Source organism: Delphinus delphis, chromosome 3 (assembly GCF_949987515.2).
Source record: "Delphinus delphis chromosome 3, mDelDel1.2, whole genome shotgun sequence".
Classification (NCBI taxonomy): Eukaryota; Metazoa; Chordata; class Mammalia; order Artiodactyla; family Delphinidae; genus Delphinus; species Delphinus delphis.
The window spans coordinates 68,961,298-68,983,642 of NC_082685.1; the positions used below are offsets into that span (position 1 = coordinate 68,961,298).

The following is a 22,345-nucleotide window of genomic DNA, read 5'->3' on the forward strand; positions in this document are numbered from 1 at the left end:
TAGGATCATCCGGTTGGACAGGGGCACAGAAGAGATTAGAAGATGAACGGGTAACTTGAGGATGGGCCAGTCAGACAGCAACCCTTCTTTCTAACGCTCTGAGTCCACCTGGCTAAGGTCACTTAAGAAACCTCTGTTCCGATGGATTTATTTATTCATCAATATTAAAACTGTGTAGGTCAACTTATTGGTAGATAATTCTTCTGCAAAGAAGTCTGGGAAAACAGTGGTTTATGGGAATAAAGTCCACCCTTTATCGAGCTCTCCTACAGTGTGCAGTCCAGATACTGTAGGATCACACTTAATCTTCCTGACCTCACAAGGTGCTTCATTGTGCCAAGTCCAACACACTTAGAGGCATATTGGAAGGTGGAGGTTCTAAGGAAAAATAAAGCAACAAAAAACTTGACTCTGGCCTTAAATGACAAGACCGTAAGAAAAAAACCCAAATCCCTGGCAAGTGGTTACCCCTGAGACAAGGAACTGTCAGGTGGGAGATGAGAAGAAGACCTTCCTTTTTCATTTTGTACCTATCTATGTTGTTTTAATTTTCTAGCCTTTAAAATATGTCAGCACAGATAGGGGAAGATTACAGTCTCATTTAAAATTTTCTTCTTTGTATTACTGTCATTAAAAAAAAAAACAGTAACAAATGTTACATGCAAAATTTTAAGAGCTTGTAAAAACAGTACCCAAGTATGACAGTCTGAGTTATCTTTAACACTGCAGTTTGAGGGAGTTTTCAAAACCCTAAGTATGAATTTCACTCAGTCAACAATTCAACAGATATCTGTTATGTTCTAAAGTGTAAGGTACTGACCTATCTTTAAGGTGTTTGCAATCTTATTTCCCTGCTATGTGAAAGAACTTTCTCTTAAATCTACACCACGGGCCCTCATGCATTGCTGGTGAGCATGTAAAAGGGTGTAGCTGCTTTGGAAAAGTTTGCCAGTTCCTCAAAAAGTTAAACATAGAATTACCATATGACCCAGCAATCCCATTTCTAGGTATATGCTCAAGAGAAATGAAAACATCTGCCCATACAAAGACTTGCACACAAATATTCATAGCAGCATTATTCATCGTAATCAGCAAGTGGAGACAACCTAAATGTTCATGAACAAGTGAACAGACAGACAAAATGTGGTCTATCCGCAAAAAGACAACCCTCAGAATAGGAGAAAATATTTGCAGATGAAGCAACTGACAAAGGATTAATCTCCAAAATTTACAAGCAGCTCATGCAGCTTCATATCAAAACAACAAACAACACAATCCAAAAATGGGCAGAAGACCTAAACAGACATTTCTCCAGAGAAGATATACAGATTGCCAACAAACACATAAAAGGATGCTCAACATCACTAATCATTAGAGAAATGCAAATCAAAACTACAATGAGATATCATCTCACACTGGTCAGAATGGCCATCATCAAAAAATCTACAAACAATAAATGCTGGAGAGGGTGTGGAGAAAAGGGAACCCTCTTGCACTGTTGGTGGGAATGTGAATTGGTACAGCCACTATGGAGAACAGTATGCAGGTTCCTTAAAAAAACTACAAATAGAACTACCATACGACGCAGCAATCCCACTACCGGGCATATACCCTGAGAAAACCATAATTCAAAGAGTCATGTACCAAAATGTTCATTGCAGCTCTATTTACAATAGCCAGGACATGGAAGCAACCTAAGTGTTCATCAACAGATGAATGGATAAAGAAGATGTGGCACATATATACAATGGAATATTACTCAGCCATAAAAAGGAATGAAATTCAGTTATTTGTAGAGATGTGGATGGACCTAGAGTCTGTCATACAGAGTGAAGTAAGTCAGAAAAAGAAAAACCAATACCGTATGCTAACACATATATACGAAATCTCAAAAAAAAAAAAAAAAAAAGGTCATGAAGAACCTACGGGCAAGACGGGAATAAAGACACAGACCTACTAGAGAATGGACTTGAGGATATGGGGAGGGGGAAGGGTAAGCTGTGACAAAGTGAGACAGTGGCATGGACATATATACACTACCAAATGTAAAATAGATAGCTAGTGGGAAGCAGCTGCATAGCATAGGGAGATCAGCTAGGTGCTTTGTGAGCACCTAGAGGGGTGGGATAGGGAGGGTGGGAGGGAGGCAAACGCAAGAGGGAAGAGATATGGGGATATATGTATATGTATAACTGATTCACTTTGTTATAAAGCAGAAACTAACACACCATCGTAAAGCAATTATACACCAATAAAGATGTTAAAAAATAAATAAATAAAAAATAAACCTATGGGAATAAAAAAAAAGTGGTCTATCCGTATAGTGGAATACTATTCAGCAATGAAAAGGAATGAACCACTGGTATATGCTACTTCATGGATGAACCTCAAAAACATGATGGTAAGTGAAAGAAGACAGATACAAGAGACTGCATATTATATATGATTCCATCTATATGACATGCCCAGAAAAGAGAAATTTACAGAGATAGAAAACAGATTAGTGACTACCTGGGGCTGGGGTAGGGGGTGAATTTTGACTCTTTTGGTTAAGTACATTTTATGTCATACTAATGGGAATTAGTGTAAATGGGCCCAAGGGATCATAATGGAGAGAGGATGTGAAAATGTTCTAAAACTGGGTATGGTGACGCTGCACCACTCAGTAATGTTACTCAAAGTCATTGAATTGTACATTTGAAATGGGTAAATTTTATGATATGTAAAATATGTCTCAATAAGCCTGTTAAGAATAATCTGCCTCTTGGGACATCATGTCCCATCATGAATGTGGGAACCTCTGACACACGTGGAATGACCAACGAGAACATATCAACTAGTTTACCTTAGGGAATGGAGTTTAAGTTGGTTCTGCTTCTCTCCTAAGGGTATATGATCAAGTTTAAGAGCATGGATAAAAACACGCTCTTTTCTTTAAGAAGGAAGAACAGTCATTCAGGTGGCTGTGGAGGAGTCTGTCTCCAGGACCTGTGCTTTATGCCACTTGGAAATGTGTGAAATGCCTAAAGCTGGGCACTTAAGGAACTAGAAAGATGTTGAAGGGGAGGTCTACTGAAGTTCAGCAAATGGAAACAACTCAGCAGTTTAAAGTTGAGGAGCCATGAAAGAAAAGCTCAGCGCCAGGATGTAGGATGTAGAAATCAATGGATCAGAGATAAAAGCACTGGACGACAGATGTGAGAACACCAAATCAGTAAGCAACATTTAAATAAGCTGGTAGGTCACTAAAGAGTTATGGCATGAGATCCTTTCAGCATAAACTAAAAACCAAGATGCCATGTTGGATTCATGGAAATGCACAGCGGCTGTCAAAGTGCCCTGTAGGTGTCGCTGATGCAACAGAGGCTCACTTAATAGGACACTGGTGCCTGCGACTGTTAAGAGTTACTAGGCCTTTTGAATTTTGACTATTTTGTTTAATTATACTTTCTTTTTTTTGTTTTTTAAATTAATTTTTATTCGAGTATGGTTGCTTTACAATGTTGCGTTAGCCTCCACTGCACAACAAAATGAATCAGCCATACACATACAGATATCCCCTCCCTCCTGGACTTCCCTCCCATTTAGGTTACCACAGTCCCAGACCTTCAACAGTGAGGACCACCACAGCTATGGCTTATGGAGCGCTGACCATGTCAGGCACTAGGTGAAGTGAATTTCTGGCATTTCGCATTGAAACTTCAAGGCAAGCCTAATCAAAACATCTGGCTTAATTAAATTTAGTTATTTATTTATTTCTTGGCTGCGCTGCACAGCTTGCAGGATGTTAGTTCCACGACCAGGGACTGAACCTGCGCCCTCGGTAGAGAAAGCGTGGAGTCCCAACCACTGGATGGCCAGGGAGTTCCCACAGCTGACTTTATTATTCTTTACAGATAATGAAGCTTGGAGGTGCTAAGCAACTCACCAGGGTCAAACTTCTAGGAGACAGGAAAGTCAGACTTCAGATCCTAGTTTCCTAGAGCCAGCATTCTTAACCTCTTTCTGTACTGCCTTGACAAATCAGCAATTTCCAATGATATTAACATTGAGCCATGGAGCTGATTTGGTTCATTAAATTTCTTTTCAAAACATTTAAAACCAGAACACTATTTTTCTCCATCCTTTCAAACTCCTCGATTGTTTTACCTTAATATAATTTTAATATTTTCTAATGCTGTAACTTTTTCTTCTTATCTCAAAGTTTATATTAAAAAGTATGCTGGTTGGGGGCTTCCCTGGTGGCGCAGTGGTTGAGAGTTCGCCTGCCGATGCAGGGGACACGGGTTCATGCCCGGATCCGGGAAGATCCCACATGCCGTGGAGCGGCTGGGCCCGTGAGCCATGGCCGCTGAGCCTGCGCGTCCGGAGCCTGTGCTCCGCAACGGGAGAGGCCACAACAGTGAGAGGCCCGCGTACCGCCAAAAAAAAAAAAAAGTATGCTGGGTAATCTGTCAGAGTTGGTGAGCTGGAAATTAGAATTAAAGAAGAAAAATAATATACAAACACACATATGGAAAGATATATAATATATAGATAATTTACAGAGATTTTTCTTGCTAAATAGTCACTTTCAATGTTTGGACTTCAGCAAGCACTAAGAAGTCGAGCTATACTCAATAATTATTCATCTTTGCTCCTCTTGCTTCCAATGCAAGATCAGTCCCCAACTGCAACTCTTATTCTGTTTGTCAAGTACCCACAATATGCACAAGACTAAGGTAATTTATTTTTGCTTGAATTCACTCTTTAAAGTCAAAATATGTGCCCCAAATCATTATTATTTCTTGATAATCCCAGAGAACTTCCTTTTAAGGTAAACTGCTTATATTGCATACATCCACCCTCTCTTTCTCCACACATATGAAATTGAACAAATTTCTAGAATTCTTACATCCCAAATTATTAAATTTTTAAAATTCAAACTGCATTACAAGTGTATGTGGCATGTGATATAATTCATTATTTGAAATATGAATCAACTGCCCAGAAGTATTATCAGTATTAGTTTTAGATACTTTTTGAAATTCATTAAAAGTAACGAGGCCATTACTAAATAAGATCCGCCAGAGACTTTAAGAAATAAGTGTATCTAACAAAATGTGTGTCAAAAAAGTTAGGCTATGTTAGAAATATCTATGCAACGTGAACACAAAATTAAGAAAGAAAAAGATAAAGTAGGGAAAAACTAGGATCTCGAAAGGAAATATGCAGCTAGAACTACCAATTCTTGGTTAAAAAAAAGGGGGGCTGTTATTTTTAAATTGAATATGTATTTTGGTGGTGAGTAAATGGGCAGTCTCACTTCCAGCACAAAGATGAATAAATAAGTCACAGTTCTTGGGCAAGTAAATGTACCTAAAAATTCTACTGCTACTTACACCACCATGAGTAAACTTTAAAGTAAACATCAAAGATTCTTGTGATACAATAAAAAAAAAAATTCTACTGCTACTGACAGATAATTTGATTTGAGAGTATAACTTCCCCTGAGGTCGTCAAACTGAAAGTCAGCTGTAAGCATATTATATACCTTAATCAGCGGGGGATGGGATCCCAGCCTCCACAGCTCACCAACACATAGTTATTGAAAGTGATTATTTGCTGAGTCCTTTGAGAAATTCAATAAGAAAAAACGTGATTGGAGTTTGCAATCTATTTGGGGACAGTTAACTAATGTACACTGGACTACTGTGTGAGTATATGTTAATAACTAAGAGCAGTATTTCGTACACACTAAACGTTACATAAACATTAACTGTTAATACACAGTAATAGTAGTAGCGGTGAACTTCTCTGGGCTGACCACATACATACAGGGTGAGCACTGGTAAGAAAGAGGAGAGTATGGCCAGTGATTAGGAGAGGCTTTAAATGAAGGAAAGCTCAAGTTGATTTACAAAAGTATCTTAAGAGAGACAAGAGAGGGCACTGCTTGAGCAAAGTAATAGAGAGCTGAGGCGGGAAGAATGAGGGAATCTGATTCAGTACTACGTTTGGCACACATGTTCCTTATTCTTCTGCATTATCGCCTCTGAATTACAGTGCTGCTAGCGTGGCTGGCTACAGAGGCTGTGCAAGCTGACCAGGATTAGGAAATGAGGTTGAAATGGTCTATGTGTGTCCAGCTCATTACGGGTCTTAGATTCTTGGCAGAGGAGGCTGTTTTTGAAGAGTAGGTTACGGAGGGCCATCATAGATTCTAGAGCATCGGAGGAGGGATAAAGATTCAAGGTCAAGCTCTAGAGTTAGGAGTCCTGGACTTGAATTTGAGCTGTTCTCTTATTAACTGTGTCTCTGCCTGGCTAGTTACTTAACCTCTCAGAATCAGTGTTCTTACTTGTAAAATGGAGATAACGATAGTATCGACTGGATTCTGTATGACAATGAATAAGTGTTGAGCATACAGCCTGTCACATAGCAAGCATTCTCCATAATTGGCAGCCATTATTAATTAAGAGGCTAAGGTCCTAGGTGATGAGGCCCATGTGGGTGAAGTTACAGAAGCAGAGAATGGGGAGGAGCAAGCCGTTCTAACACTCTTGAAGAAAATGTCCCTTGGGACACTTAGCCTTCAACAACTTTGAGCTTAGTGATGATTAATCTAAGATGAAATTCAAAACAGACAAGTTAGACTGGGTTTCCAAGCATAAAAATTTTGCTACTCAACATGATTTCAAATATGGAATTATCACACCAATATATCATTGTGAAAATGTGTCTACCTGTGTCTTTAAATTACTTTTATTCTGTTACCAGAGCAGGAGTTTAAGAGCTCAGAAAAAAAGAGGGTCTAAAATCTTAGATTGAATCAGAAGTGACTTTAGTAGGCCTGGGAATTAACACTTTGCGGGGGAAAAACCAAAGACTCAATAAACCAAAGACTGCCAAATGGGTACATATCCTAACTGTGGAGAAGATTCAGTTATAGGCCAAACTTTTTATAATATCTTGTTTGTGTATTTAATGTGGCAATGGCCACCATCGTCCCTTGAAGTACTGTAACATACATACATGGCTCCCCTCAACAGTGCTCTTGGAGTTACAGAAAGACGGATACCAAATCACATTCATTCTTGTATTGCCCACCATTATTGAACAAATAGTAGGTATTCCCATTTGTAGAACTGAAATGAATTTGTGAAACTGAATGTTCCAAATGAAGGGCTGGCTGTTCGGGGCCTTGAGCTTCAAGGTGGTTGTGTATCTTCTACATAATTATGTTCTCAACATCTAAAGAATTTTAATTTAACAAAATTAGTCTAATGCTATGGCAGATGTTTTCAATCAATCAGAATGCTCTCCTTGACTGAGTATCTTGAGGACTGGGAGGGAATGTGAAGATTTAAAACTTAACAGCTGTTGGGTGGGCTTGAATCATTCTGCTTTGTGTAGCTGAAAATAATAAATAGTGCCTCTGGATGAGTTCTTATCCAGGAGTTTAGAGTCCTGGGTTCCAGTCCTGCCAGTGCCACTTACCACTCCTGTCACCTCAAACATCTATGAAATGGTGACCAGACTAGCCACAACACCTCTTCTTCAGGGAGGTAAAGCTTATAAAAGAATGGTTAAGGAAATACACGTCATTTGCTGGTTCATCTTTTTCTTGGGCTTGAATTATTAGTATAAAGTAAGGATGTTATTTCTGGGTAAGGAAACAAGAACATTTTGTGAGAGTTATACCTAGAGCAATTTTTCCTCAATCATCTCTTTTCAGTCAGTAAAGTGCAAAGAACATGAGCTGAAGTAGCCAAGGAAAGCAGACACTTGAAGAGAATATGACCAAAGCCTTTGAAACCACAATTCAAAGCAGCTAATAAAAGCTATTCTTTTTCTAAAAGGTCGGCCCAAACTTCAATAAATGGGTGGAATATACTTTTACCAACACAAGTCTTTATGTGGAACCAGGCTGTGTTCTTAAAAATGAGTAAATGCTGGGCTTCCCTGGTGGCGCAGTGGTTGAGAGTCTGCCTGCTGATGCAGGGGACGTGGGTTCGTGTCCCGGTCTGGGAAGATCCCGCATGCCGCGGAGCGGCTGGGCCCGTGGGCCATGGCCGCTGGGCCTGCGCGTCCGGAGCACGGGAGAGGCCGCAGCAGTTAGAGGCCCGCGTACCGCAAAAAAAAAAAAAAAAAAGAGTAAATGCTGAAATAATGAATGATGAGGATTGAATTTTTTAAATCTTTTTTGGGGATTGAATCTTTACTATTAAAAAAGTCTGTCATCTTTTTTATACTAGTAGCAATAAAGCATTTTAGATACCCAACAGCTTGGTACCATAAAAATTAAAATTGGGCTTATTTAGATATTTACCTTACTCTCACTTAATGTTATAGTGATATAGAAAATGACCAAACACTTAAAGATTCTTTTCTTTTTTAAAAGAAAAGTTTGGGAATAACAATCACATAAATAACCATACTTCTGGATTTTAAAAAGTACGTAAGATAAATAAATTTCATTACAGGAAGCTAATCCTTGTGATCAAATATTTGAGTTTTCAGCTTCTTAAACCAGAAGAGTTTATAGGTCAAACAATGTGCAAATCCTATTACGCACATGAATCTTTTGGGAGGATAGTCACAACCCAATATCTGATGTTTTATTTTATGTTCACTATGCTCCCTCACCCCACTCCCACACCCTCCCTCAAAAAAAAAAAAAGCGTATAACAAGTTTGTGTTAAGTACTCAACAAAGGCAGGCAGTCTTTGAGGGGGAAAGATAAAGCGTATTTCATATTTTCCACTACTTTTCCTCTCTCGTGAGGGGAAACAGTGAAGGGGATGGGGGGAAAAAAACACCCTCACGCTCCGAATCGAACGACAAAATACGCATCTTTGTGAAGCTAGTGACCAGACGACATCTACGGGACAGCTGCATTTTCACACAAGTCATTAAGATGTAAGACAGTTAGAATAAATGTTAAGCGCTGCTTCTTGATGTGGCTTGGAGCTCTTAAGAGTCGCCCCAGAACTCCCTTGGGATTTATAAAACACCGGTCGTGCTCTCGGCTCAAATAATTCCCATCCCCACCGGACTGCAAGCTGCAGTGCGTTTCTGAAACGCCGCCGTGCCTTTTCTCTACTACAGAATCGGGGGCAAAAAAGAGACCGGGCGCCACAGGAAGAGTTCAAGCCACAATTCTGTCCACGTTAAAAGTTCCAGAAAACCGTTCCCATTCCCAACTCTTCCCTGGCAGAGAAGTTCGGGCAGCGCGCGTTCTACCGCCGCGGCTGGGATCCAGCGGAGGGTACTTACTGGGCTGAGCCAATTTTGCTCTCTCTCTTCCCGAGCACTTTGGCAGGCTTTGTGTCGTCCACATCTTGCTGTAGTTCAGTCATCAGGGCCGCGTCTGGAGGGCACCTTCAGACAGTCTCCTCCTCCCGCTTCCCCGACTCCCACCGTCCGGGGCGCAGGCCCAGCGAACCCGCCGCGCCCTCCCTTGCGCCCTGGGCCGCTCGGCGCATCCGGGCCGGCCCTGCCGGGGGCCGCCAACCTGGACACGTTCGAGCCGGCGCGATTGGTCCGAGCTGGCGGGGCAGAGCTGGGAGGGAGGGAAGGGGTGGGTCGAAGCGAAGTGACAACCTCTTTCTCCAACCCAGGAGGCGGAGGAAGAGAAAAAGGAAACCTGTTGAACTAGTCTTGCGGGCAGAGGAAGCTAATTGGCCAAGCAGGTGAAACATATGCCTAACCCGGCGCCGTATAAGTAGCCTCCTGGTAAACTGGGCTTTTTTTCTACCCCGACTGTAAATATGGGGTATGAAAAATGGGCGGCCGGCTGTAGATGCTGGAAACGGCAGGACTGAGTGAGGCTCTCTCTCGCACAGATGCGCTTTGTGGTCTGGCCTGTGCCCCAGCCTAAATTATTCAAGCAGGGTGTAGTCTCTTTGAGGACTGCCTGTCAGAGCTTAAACAATACGTCGGTTCAGTGACTGAGGCAATAAGAGGTAGTTCCTGGTTGACCCTTCCTAGTTGGTAGGGGCGGAGGGGAGCGTGGAGAAGCAGCCATCAAAACCTCACCAGCAGCTTGCTTACTACGCGCCCAACCAATAAAATGAAGCCACTTTTTCCCGCCTTGCTGGTTCTGTCACGTTTTGTGTTTGAAGCATCCACGGACTCATTTAAGGAACTTTGAGACCTGCCATGTTCTAGCCATTATTCTAAACACCCATTTAGTAGAGTGGGGAAGGAGAAGAAACTTCCCTCTGCCCTTCTAGATTCTTCTGGCTGGTCTAAGGGTTAACTTGACGTGAGATAGATTAATAGGAGAAAATCAAATTTAATTACCTGCGTCCAGGGGGCTCTCTAAGAAAATGAGGCCCAAGGACAAGTTAGGCAATCGAGGCTTATGTGCCACCTGAGAGAAGAGAATGGGGCAGGGGTTTGGGACTTCATAGCGTTGACTGAAAAAAAAACCAAAATTGCACAACCTAAAAGTTGAGAATTATGTTTTATTTGGCGGACTTGCTGAGTACTTAAGTCCAGAAGACAGCCTTTTGGAGAGCTCTGAGGGATTGCCTGGAAGAGGTAAGAGAGGAGCCAGGACATATACGAGTTTTGGCAACAAAAACCGGGTAGTCAAAAGATTACTGTTAATTAAAGAAAAACCAGACATCTCAAGTTAATGAATTTAGCACTCTTCTATGTATGGGGAGATGCAAGAGTCTGGGCTTATTGAAATCATTCCTTTGATATGCACCTTAACTGTCTGGGGCCAGTGTCCTGCTTTTTTTCCATCCTGAATCCCCTCAGGGTGCACAGTTGTGGATGGCTCCATTGTTTGAGGGAAAGAAGGCAATTCACAGGAAGATGAAAATGAGCAAATGGGTGGCCAAAACTGTTTGCTGGGTCATACAGAAACAATGGAACACAGAGAGGAATTTCAACAAGCAGACTTTGCTAGGTTCCTCCCTGTCTACACACCTAGTTCATACTATACTGTAGTAATCTACGGTGACAGCTCCCTTCCTGGAACAGGTCTTCTATCTAAATTTTTTTAGGCAGTTAGGAGAAAGTTCAAAGATTCTTCCCCAATCTTTTGGGCCTTGCTTCTTTTTAGCTTGAAATAATCTGCATGCCAAAGGGATGCATTTTGGGGTGGCCAACTTTGCTCCCCTGCAATAGCAAATAACTTATGTGTTGGTAGATTTGTAATTTGCTACAGAGTAGTTGAGAATAAAGAATAACTAATATAAAACCTTATTGTTGGAGGCCTAACTTTATGGCTGGGATAAAATTACTAACATTACGCTCCGGGGCTGCCTTCGGATTTTCTTCTAAAATTAATTTTAGATTTAAGAATAATTACAGGGCTTCCCTGGTGGCGCGGTGGTTGAGAGTCTGCCTGCCGATGCGGGGGACACGGGTTCGTGCCCCGATCTGGGAGGATCCCGCGTGCCGTGGGGCGGCTGGACCCGTGAGCATGGCCGCTGGGCCTGCGCGTCCGGAGCCTGTGAAGTAGTCAATAGCCCTTTCCTAGTGGGGAGGAACTAGAAAGGAGCTAGTACACAACGTTATTTTACTTAGTGGCATTTGCTTGAGTTTAAAAGACATTGTCAAACAGCTTCCTAATTTGTTTATTCTTTGGGCTATTCTACAGTAAAATGGAATGCAGTATTTAAAAGGCAGCAGCAGTAAAATGATAGGGAAACTTCATTGTCATGCGATAAAATAGAGACATAAGATTATGTCTAAAATACATTTTGGGGGACTCTTTGATTTGGCACCAATAAAAAATCCTACCCTCTATTTTTCTTCCTCCAAGCCTCTGGGAACATAATTTCTTGTTTCTGACATCAAAGTTCTAGCCAATACTTCTTCCAGTTATCGAAGCAGTTCTAGTAGAAAATGCCTAACCCACAACCTTTCAGGAGGTAGGGGCTTCTATCCAACAGCTTAGAGTACTGTGAACAGAGAATGTTGCCTGACATTCCAGTAAACAAATTATGTTGCCTGCCATCCCTGTTCTGTAAGGATCAAGCCATTAGCAACTGCAGGTACCCACTTACGGTGTGCCCTATGGGGAATTCAGGATGGAGAAAACCAGGAAGCTATCTGTGCTTTGGATACTGGCCCTAGATACTAGATAGTTAAGATGTGTATCTAAGGAATAATTTCAGTAAACCCCGAATCTTGTAACTCCCCATACATAGAAAAACACTAAAATCATTAACTTGAGATATCTGTTTGTGATTAGCAGTAATCTTTTGATGTTCGACTACATGTTGTTTTGGGGTTTTTTTTCCCAGCAAAAAAACTTGTATATATCCTGGCTCTTCTGTTATCTCTTTGGAGCAGTTCCTCATTGTTATCTGAGAGACTGTCTCCTGGACCATAGTCCTCAGTAAGATCCTCGAATAAAACTCAACTTGAAACTTTTAGGTTGTGTAGTTTTTCTTTGGTCAACAATATTGATCAGATTGCGATCTCTTCTTAACATTGATCAGAAACACTGTGCCTCTGTCCATAGTTTTGGGGCAGAGTTCAAATATGAGTTTGGAGATTTGAGTGGCTTTTTGGTTGCAATGTATGGTCAAGAAGTTACCTAATTTATAACTCAGGGCGGGGTATGTGTTTATTAGCCAATATAAGTACATGTAAAGTGTCATTACATGCCTGTAATTTTATGTATATTGTCTGATGACATATGTTTTAGAAAATGTTGATGCTCTTACCAAGATGAAACCTGGAAGTGCTGTAATAAGTTAACTACACAAAATATTTAATATACATCATAAGTCATAGAATCCAGGAACACTCTTCAGACCATTCCTGTTTTCAGTTTAAGGTTACTATGCAGAGGAGAAAATGGGGAAAAAGTGAGAGAGTTCAGAAGAGAGCTATACATGGAACTTCCCTGGTGACCCAGTGGTTAAGAATCCACCTGCCAGTGTAGGGGACACGGGTTCGAGACCTGGTCCAGGAAGATCCCGCATGCCGCAGAGCAACTAAGCCCATGTGCCACAACTACTGAGCCTGAGCTCTAGAGACTGCAAGCCACAACTACTGAAGCCCACGCACCTAGAGCCCAAGCTCAGCAACAAGAGAAGCCACTGCAATGAGAAGCCTGCACACTGCAATGAAGAGTAGTCCCTGCTCGCTGCAACTAGAGAAAGCCCGCACACAGCAACGAATACCTAACGACGATGATGCAATACAGCCAAAAATAAATAAATAAATAAATAAAATTTAAAAAATAAAAAATTTAAAAAAAAGAAGAGAGCTGTACAGTGACACTGAAGAACTTAATTATAAGACATTTTTTAAAAGTTGTAGAAATGAAAGTTGAGAAGCATTATATGCAGGGGAACTTTATTGAGTGATTTCTGTCAAATATGAGGGAAAATTTCCAAATGAATACAGCCATTAAACATTGGAATGGGAAACTCTAGTAGGCTATCTCCTACTATATCTCCTACTATAGAGGCCTTTGAAAATAAAATCTTAAAAAATCAAATAGAATGGTTTTAAACCAGTATTTCCCAAGCCAAGTTATACTGCAGATGGGGAAATTTGAAATACTCTATTTCTCTCTCTAGGGATGAAGCAAGAACTAAGTTTAGCACCTGTGTTGAGAGGAAGAGGCAAGATCGTAAGGGCTTACTGCTCTAGGGGCAGATGGTAGTTGGGAAAAACTAGTATAAATCTGATTTTGTGAGAAAGCAGAAGCAATAAAAAACTCTTCCAAGTCAATACTCTGTTTTTAAATTAAAATAAATGACACCATATAAACAATAAATTAAAATCTACACTGAAGTTTTAAAATAGATGTCTATTTTCTGTGTGGTAAATGTTACAGATCACAACAGTGTGAAGTGGGGAGGCCTCTGAGACCAGCCAGGATAGTGGTTTTCACACCAGATTCTGGGGTGACTGGTGAGGGGATGGGCCAGCATTTGAGCTTAGGTCTTCTGACGGCAGTCCCCACCTCTAACCACTACTCCAATATACAGCCTGTCCTGCTTCAGTCAGAACTCTTCCACTTGTATCTCTCTCATTTATTTCTGTTCTGTATTAGTTTCAGTTTGAGGGAAGGGGTTGTCTGCCACACGTCCAACAGAATTAAAATATCAAATCCCTGCCATCATTTTTCTGAGCCCAAGCTTCAGAGAGTTTAGCGACTTGGCCAAAATTACAGTGGTCCCATGAGGATGAAGACCCAGCTTTTCTGACTCCCAGTGGGTGCTTATAAAGGGTAGTAGGAAAGTGAACAGTGAAAACAAAGCTTATTAATGGCAGAGACATGTGCCTTAGAGGAGAGTGTGTGTGAGGGGGGCAAAGCCCAAGGATCCTTAGACATATGTAGTATTTGTGGAGAAAGAAATGTTTGAATCTAGAACTACCTTTGGCGGCTGCATTTTGCAGTTATCTATTGCTGCGAAACTAACCACCTCAAATCTTGGCGGCTTAAAACAATGATGTATTATTTTCTCTTATGGTACAGTGGATGGATGGGGCCCAGCTGGATAGTTCTCATTTGGGGGCTCTCATGCAGATGCAGTCAGAGGGCCCCCAAGGTTGGGGGGGGCAATTCCCCCAAGGGCAATTATTTGAATGCTCTTCTGACCTGGATGTGCACCCTCATATCTGATGCTTCAGCTGAGATGGCTGGAACAGCTGGGGACTATCTGAGCATTTTAGTCTCTCTGCATGGCCCCCCACATGGCTAGCTTGGGCTTCCTTACAGCATGGCAGTCCCAGTATAGTTGGACTTTTTAACTTGGTGATTGGCTTCCTCCAGAGCATATGTTCCATGATATCAAGATGGAATCTGCAAGGCTTCCTATGAGATAGCCTAGGACATCAGGCGTCTTCACCTCTGCTGCATTCTGTTGGTCACAGGCGAGCCACAGGGCCAGCTCAGGTTCAAGGCAAAAGAACTACCCAAGGTGTGAATACCAGGAGTGCAGCTCACCGTGGGCCATTTTTGGAGACCAGCTACCACAGTGCAGATAAGAGATTAGGTCCTCTGACTCCAGACACTTCGTCACTGGGCATGTGAGTAAGTGGGCATTTCTAATAGCATTGTTCTAAACATGTGAGATATAGAAATGGACAAAACAAGCAAAAACCCATACTACGGTGGCTCTTACATGCTACTTTTTTATCAAAAATAAAAAAGTAACACATAAATAACACAGTTTCAACAGATAAGAGATATAAAGAAAATAAAATAGAACATCAGGGAGAGTGAGGGAGGTCTGTTTTACATAGGATGATCAGGGAAGCCTCTTTGACAGGTGACATCTCAGCTGAGACTTGAAGGAGGGGAAGGAGGAAGCCATGTGAAGTCTGGGAGCAAAGCTTGCCAGCCACAGCGAAGGGCATGGGGAAAGACCTCCAGGCAGGGCTGAGCTTGGCGTATGCTAGGGAACAGCAAGAAGGCCACTGTTCTACACCGTGCCTGGCGTATAAGGAGGGAAGAGAAGGTTGCGGGGAATGGTCTCAGAGAGACACTATCTCCTCTGCCCATTTGTTTATTATCTGTCCTCTCCTACAAGAATGGAATCTTCTCAAAAATAAAGGACTTGTCTGTTGTGTTAGCCACTGTATACACAGCGCCTGGTTCATGTTAGATGCTCAGTAAATATGTGTTGAATGAATAAATGAATCGTTGGGTGATTGTTTCCAACCAGAGGTTCTCAACCATACTCATCTGGAACTCTAGCTGACCTGAGATGTTGATTTGAATAATATTGGTCTTTTTTTTTTTTTTTTCAATTATCACGGGGAAAAAAAGAGTGCATGAAAAAGAAATATAACTTAAATCTCTCCTGAGCCCTCCTTCCCCGTTTAGAAAGGAAAACCTTTGGCCTGTGCTACTTCTCACTTGTCTGCTAGTTGAGTGCAAGTGCTTCAAACAGGTCAGAGAGGTCCCATGACTCCCAGATGGTCTAGCTCCAGAGCAAGTCCAAGAATTACTGTTTATAACCCACAGGCAACACTTTAAAGAATCGCTCATATTTTCTTAGAGAAACATCCATACAGCTACTTCCTTTCCCTGTTTTGGGAACTAATGGCCATGCTGTCGATATGAGGACTGGCCTTTCTCTTTCCTTGCACCCTGGTTTGGCATGTTCTGTTTTCCTCCCTGTGAAATGTTTTGACAAGGCAGTCCATGCAGGGCCATCAGCACATTGTTTTGAAGCAGGTAATATTGAATTATTGTTAAAGTAGTTTCTGCAAGTTACATTTTTCTTTATGTCACCAATATTGCACACTTTTAATTGCTTTTCATTCTTTTTGCACATACTTTCATATTTTCTGACAATTCCTATTAGCATTTTGTTATCTTCCAATCTGTTCTCGATGTAGCACCATTCATTTCAAAAATTTATCCAACAAATAACCTGGCAAAGAAGGAACATGAGAGAAGGAACCAACAAATACCGCAGGCAAATAAGAAAGTTTTTCTATTTCTCTCAAATAGCTACATATTCACTTTGCTTTTATTTTGTGGCTGAACCTTATAAATAGACCCTACATTTGAGGCAAATTGTGCAGTCTGTCCTCCCTCCCTCCCTCCCTTCCTTCCTTTCCTCCAATCAGCACTTTTTGGATGCCTTTTATGTGCTAGGCTATATTCTGGGTGGTGGAGATATAAAAATAAATAAGCACCTGCTTGCTATAAGTGAGTTTGCAGTCCAATGGGAGAGTTCAATATACAGATATTTACAAAACATACATACACAGAACCTTAGTCAAAAACTGCTACCTTCATATGTCACAACCAGACACTTGGACCAAGTGACATCATTCTGTAAAATGGTGAGAGGGGCGGGAGATGGCCCTCTGATTCTTCAGGTTCTACTGTTTTGGGTCACACATGAGCCGCCCCCTCCCCTGCCCCTCCCCCCAGACATCTGCACAACTTATTGAAAAGGCCCTAGACTGGAAGTCAGGAGGACTGGGCTCTAGTCCAAGCACTTTGCTTGGTGCCAGAATATGAATCTATTCATGAAACACGGCATTGAAGTAACAGAACGCTGGCCTCAAGGGAAGGACCCTAAACCTCACGGTTATAGCTACATCACTTTCTGCCTTACATAGACTAACTGTAAGAACCAGGGGGAAAACAAAACAAAACATCTTTTACACAGAAATGTTGCATTTACCAATTGCAAAACGACAATTTTAAATAAATTTCATGAGGAGAGAGTAATTATGCAAATCTATTCCTTTGGGAACCTAAGGCCTTGACCTCCTTCCTGTAGGGCTTTGTTCTTCTTTGCATTCATTTCTACTTTTAAAAGCATACCAGATGAAAACAGAATGTTTCCCTGTGTGTTAGGATCACAGGCTAATTAAAATCAGAATCTAATTTTTATTTTTAGTAGTAGTCAGCAAAATGAAAAGTTCATCCTTCCTCCATATCAAAAAATATATAAGTTCTTTAATAAGACACATAATAGAGGGAGATTCAGACATTGGAAATGCTTGGTGCTATAGAGTCCCAATCTCCCAGATTTCAAAAAAATAATTGTATAAATTTGTAGTAGACACTGCAAAGAAACAGGAGATGAGAGCTGGTGGGAATGGTCTTGGTTCCTAGCTTCTCAGTTGTCCACCACCCCATCCCCTGCACCAGGTGGTCCTACAGTATTTGCTTTTCTGCTATTGGCATCCAAGGGCTTTCCTGTGGTATCCTGTCAGTAAACAAATCCCCTTGTTTGAGCTAGCTGAGTGAGTTTATCTGGCAATTAAAGAGCCCTGGGAGGAGTAGAGGAGTCCGGTTTCAGACTGATCTTGGAGTCCTAATATGCATCATACTACCTCGGAAGAATGACTTAATCTCCTCTAAGCCTCAATTTCCCCATCTGTGGGAAAAGAATGGGAATAGCAGTAGTATCTATCTTATAGGACCACTGGGGAGTTTAAAGAGAAAATATATATAAAGGAATTAGTACACTATGCAGGTACATAGTAAGCACTCAAGTCGTATAAACTACTAATTATCATTATTACTTTATTACTGACCAGGATAATATTTTAACAAATTGAGGGTATTGCCCTCCCTTAGTTCATCAGCCCTCAGTATGTGAAGACAGTGTGTGTAGTATTATTACATGCTAGACAGATTTACAAAAGCTAGAGATGTACCTTCTCTTCCTCTGAGTCCTCAGCCCTCTTCAGGTTGATTTCCTTATGTCAGAAGCTGAGGCTACAACCTTATATCAGTGGCACTGATATGTTTAACTTGCTGGAGCTCAGCTACAGTCTCTCATGTGTCCTTGGGGTTTCTTTTCTCTCTCAGATGTCTTTGCCACTCTAAAAGCTTTAGCTTAACCATTAAAGGAGACAATGGAATTGAGAGTTAATCAATATGAACTCTTATGGACTGGAGGCTTGTGATAGCTAAGGTGACTGTATGTCCTGGTTTGCTTGGGTCAGTCCTGATTTAGTCCTGCGGTTCTGGCATAATTATGATAGTGCCCCTTTCACTCTCCAAAGGTGTCCCTGTTTGGATAATTTATTGACAGCCAGTGCACAGTACTGGCCAAAGTGAAATATCATGTTAGTTCAGTTGTTGGGCTAGGCGTCTAATGAACCGGACTCTTGGATCTGATTGGCTGCTCAGAAGAGTACCCTCTGTCACTCACTGTACTCCCAAATTTATTAAATGACCTGAAAGTTACCGAATGCTGGGGTGAAAATCAATGTATGCAAGAATGTCAAATGACCACAGTTACTTGAAAAATAACTCAAAGCTCATGCTCCATTGGTGTCAAATCAGGGGCCTGCGCAGAGTTGATAGCTTCATGACCCAACCAAGAGTTTAGGTCTAAGTGACTCTCTGTTATTACTTATCTTGGCTTCGCTAACCACAAGGCAGAATTTTTGCTTAGACCTAACTGAGTCAACACTTATGTTGATACTGAGGTGGTAAACAGTCTGATTTAATTCTCCAGATGCTTTCTTTAATCATTTTGCTCTAGAAGAAAGAAATGGGTCATAGGACTCTTCTACAGTAAGAATTTGAAGGCTGCTGCTTCTCTTAAGCTGCAGGCTATGGTTTTCAGTTTACCACCTAGTGAGCTAATTCCTTAGATCCTTGGGTACCTAATGGTTAGTAAACCGCCAATGTAAACTTTGTAAAGAAAAACCCTAGCACATACCAGAAAACAAAAAAAAATCAGGTTTAGGATTCCTTTACTTTTTCATTTGTCATTTTCTATTTTTGTTACCTGCTTTATTTAAAATGTGGATAGTGGTTACCTTGCGGGTATGGACGAAGAAGGGGGTAGACGACTTTCAAGGGCGCTAGAAATGTTCTATATGTTGATCTGGGTAGTGGTTATGTGGGCGTATGCATATGTAAAAGTTCTTGAGTGTACTCATTTTAATGTATTTGAGTTAAACCTCAATTAAAAGAAGTAAAAAGAAAAGCCTCAAATCTTTTTAGCCAGAGCTGGTTAAAAAAAAAAAAGTATTCTGGTTAATAAAATAACAGAAAGAAGAAACGAAACACCTACTTACCTAAAGATTTTATCTCTTTTTTTTCTCTTGTATATCAATATGGTCTTTGTCTCTTTACTTCTTTCTATGGATATATATCTTATTATCTCTGTCTTTGATAATTAAACTGCAAATTATGGCAAAAGAGTTTTTGAATAAGACTTTTTCTTCCTACTTCCAGTCACATGTTTATTTCAGTATGTGACTTTACAAAGTTTTAAACTCTTTTAACTATGCACTTTTTGCATAACCCATGAAATAGCTACCAAAAGCGTCCTAAGCAATACCAGTCACAGCTTAGGAATAGTATGTAGCCTCACCTCTTGATTTCCAGTTTATCATGTGATTGTTTAATAACTTAGTTGAGTTATATAATCAAAAGGATCAAGAGAAGCAAATGGCATTTACTATAAAATAAATGCTCTGCAAATTAGAACAGATATTTTAGAAAATATTTGCTACCCTCAAATATCCTCTTTTGTTTTGCTATCTACCCCCAAATGGTACTCTACTAATGTGTAGCCAGCATACAATGATCTAAGATTTAGGTCAGTTCAAGGACTGAGATTATATTCAGTTAAAGAAAAAGTAAGGGGGAAGGAGAGGCTACAATTAATCGAGTGCCTCCTATGTGCCATACACTGTGCCTAGCATAGACTAGTTAGTCTTTACAACAACCCCATGAGGATTTTCTTATTGCATCAATGAAGAAACTACGGTTCAGAAAAAGTAAACAACTCTACAAAGATCGCACAGCTAATAATTCAGGTGCGTTGATTTCTGAAGCTTGCTCTTTTTGTGCTATTTCTGGTGATGCCACAAGAGGCGAATTCTGAAGTGATTAAAAGATTCCAAGTGATTAAAAGATTATTTGAGATAATCTCATCAGTCCCACTTGTTGGGAGGTAAGAAACTGGGTCTAGGGAGGTTATATTGTGTCCATCTGGGCAACACACAGCTCAATTTCCTCCTGGAAGCTCCCTTCACTTCTCTCCTCACCTCCCCACCTCATCCTGCCCCACTAACCTACCATAGTCAGAATTAAAACCCTTTGTATATATTTTGTGGTATGCAAGGGTGAGTGGCTTCTGGAGCCTGGATTTAAATCCCTGATCTACTATTTATGAGCTGTGTGACCTTGAGTAAGTTACTCAACCTCTCTGAGCTTCAGTTTCCTCATAGTGAAAAAGAAGAGAATAATAGTGCCTGTCTCATAGAGTGGGTGTGATAATTAAATGAATTAAAACATGAATAGCCCTTCCCCCCATCAACCCATGTTGGACATGTGCAGTGAGCAAGCAATTTTATTATAAGACATTGAAATTTTGTTGTTATTCATTGCCACAGTACAACCTAGCTCACATGCTCCAGGATACCTCTGGTCAGGCTCTATATACAAGACCTTTCTTCAAGACCATGCATACATTCACTAACAGTGGAAAAAAACAGGTAGATTGATATTTATGGTATGTTTCATCTGCTTGATTTACAAGTGGAACAATTTATTGACATGTGGTTAAAACATTCATTGCATTAGATCATACTTTCCCTTTCTCTTTCCCTTTAGAAGACTACTAGTGATAGACATTATAGAAATTTAAGGGCCCTGGAGATACAGAATCAGTCTCTATCAGAAAAACAAACTAACAAACAAAAAAGCCATGGATAGCCCTTTAGAATGGGGTGTGGCATGTAATAAGTGTCTCATGAATGTTAGCGATTAGTTCTTGTTATTATGCTGCATAATACTTTTATCTTGATTTATTGTTACATGTATACAGGCTCGTCTTTCCAGTGGGATTGAGATGGTGTCTGGCACATCTTGGTAATTCTCCCCTCAGTGCCAAGATCAGTGTTTAACAATTCTAGACATGGAACAAATGCCCCTTGGATTGATTTCATTTACCTAGCTGATGACTTTGCAAATTTTCCACATTTTCCAAATTTCACCAGTTAGCGACTCCGTCAAGTGCAGAATCCAAGCCTCCCAAACATTATTCTGCTACACTTGACAATCCTGATTATTGATTTCCCAGCTGGCATTTATCCCCGGGGTTCTTCATTGCTTTTGGAAATCTAAAAGTACAGGGGTAGTTGCATACGCCCATGATTCAATTCAGGAATTAGTTATTTCTTTGTTATTCCTTTAGGGGATTAACATCAAGCATGGACTGCCTTTCTAGCCTTGCTATTATGTGGTTAATGCAAACTGGGCTAATGTAACAAGCAAGTAAATCCTAACGTGCTTTCTACCGGCAGCTTCCCATTTCCATCGCACTGTTTCTTCAACTCCCCCTTCGAGCTGCCAGGAGGAAAAGTAAGGCCTTTTTCTCTTTTTGCTTCCCGTCACATTCTGCTCTCTATCAAATATTCCCACCACAGAGAAGTCCAAGGCTTCTTTTCCTTGAGTTGTATCGAGACTGTGGAATCCTGAAATTTCCTGATTTCAGGGAAGGTCACTATTGTTTTTTGATTTACAGTCAGAAAATTTTACCTCTGCATTTCAGTAGCACGAGACTATTGTTTTCCAAAGTATGATATGTGGAACGTCGTGACAAGCTTTCTAAAAATGTGGACTGCCACAATCGGACATTAGCATTCCATCCTCTTCTGGCAGAGTAGTGGATGTTTTTTTTTTAAATGACAAATTCAGCGCTATTGTTTTAAGATTCAAATATTGTTCAGCATCTCTGAGTTTTGGAAAAATAATGCTGTTATTCTACTGTGAATTTCATAAGTTGTTCCCTTCCAGATAGCCACTTCCTTATTAGCAGAACCAGGGGGATGAATATATTTAGAAAGCCTCCCTGACCTTTGCGAAGGTTTGGAGACTTTTGAGTCATTCAATGTGAATCTTTTGGTGTGTCAAACTCGACATCAGGAAATATGA

General features: G+C 40.8%; 1 protein-coding gene across 3 annotated transcripts in view; it reads right to left on the bottom strand.

Moving 5' to 3' along the window:
• GRAMD2B (GRAM domain containing 2B) overlaps positions 1-22,345 on the bottom strand; it is a 104,390-nt gene that overhangs the window by 57,649 nt on the left and 24,396 nt on the right. Inside the window, exon 1 of one of the 3 annotated variants that reach the window (XM_060008934.2) lies at positions 9,259-16,514. The exons of the other annotated variants lie outside the window; for them this stretch is intronic. Coding sequence (XP_059864917.1) covers positions 9,259-9,341 — 83 coding nt within the window. The 5' untranslated portion in view covers positions 9,342-16,514. Of the gene's footprint in view, positions 1-9,258; positions 16,515-22,345 lie in introns of those variants that run through there. 3 annotated transcript variants of the gene reach the window in all.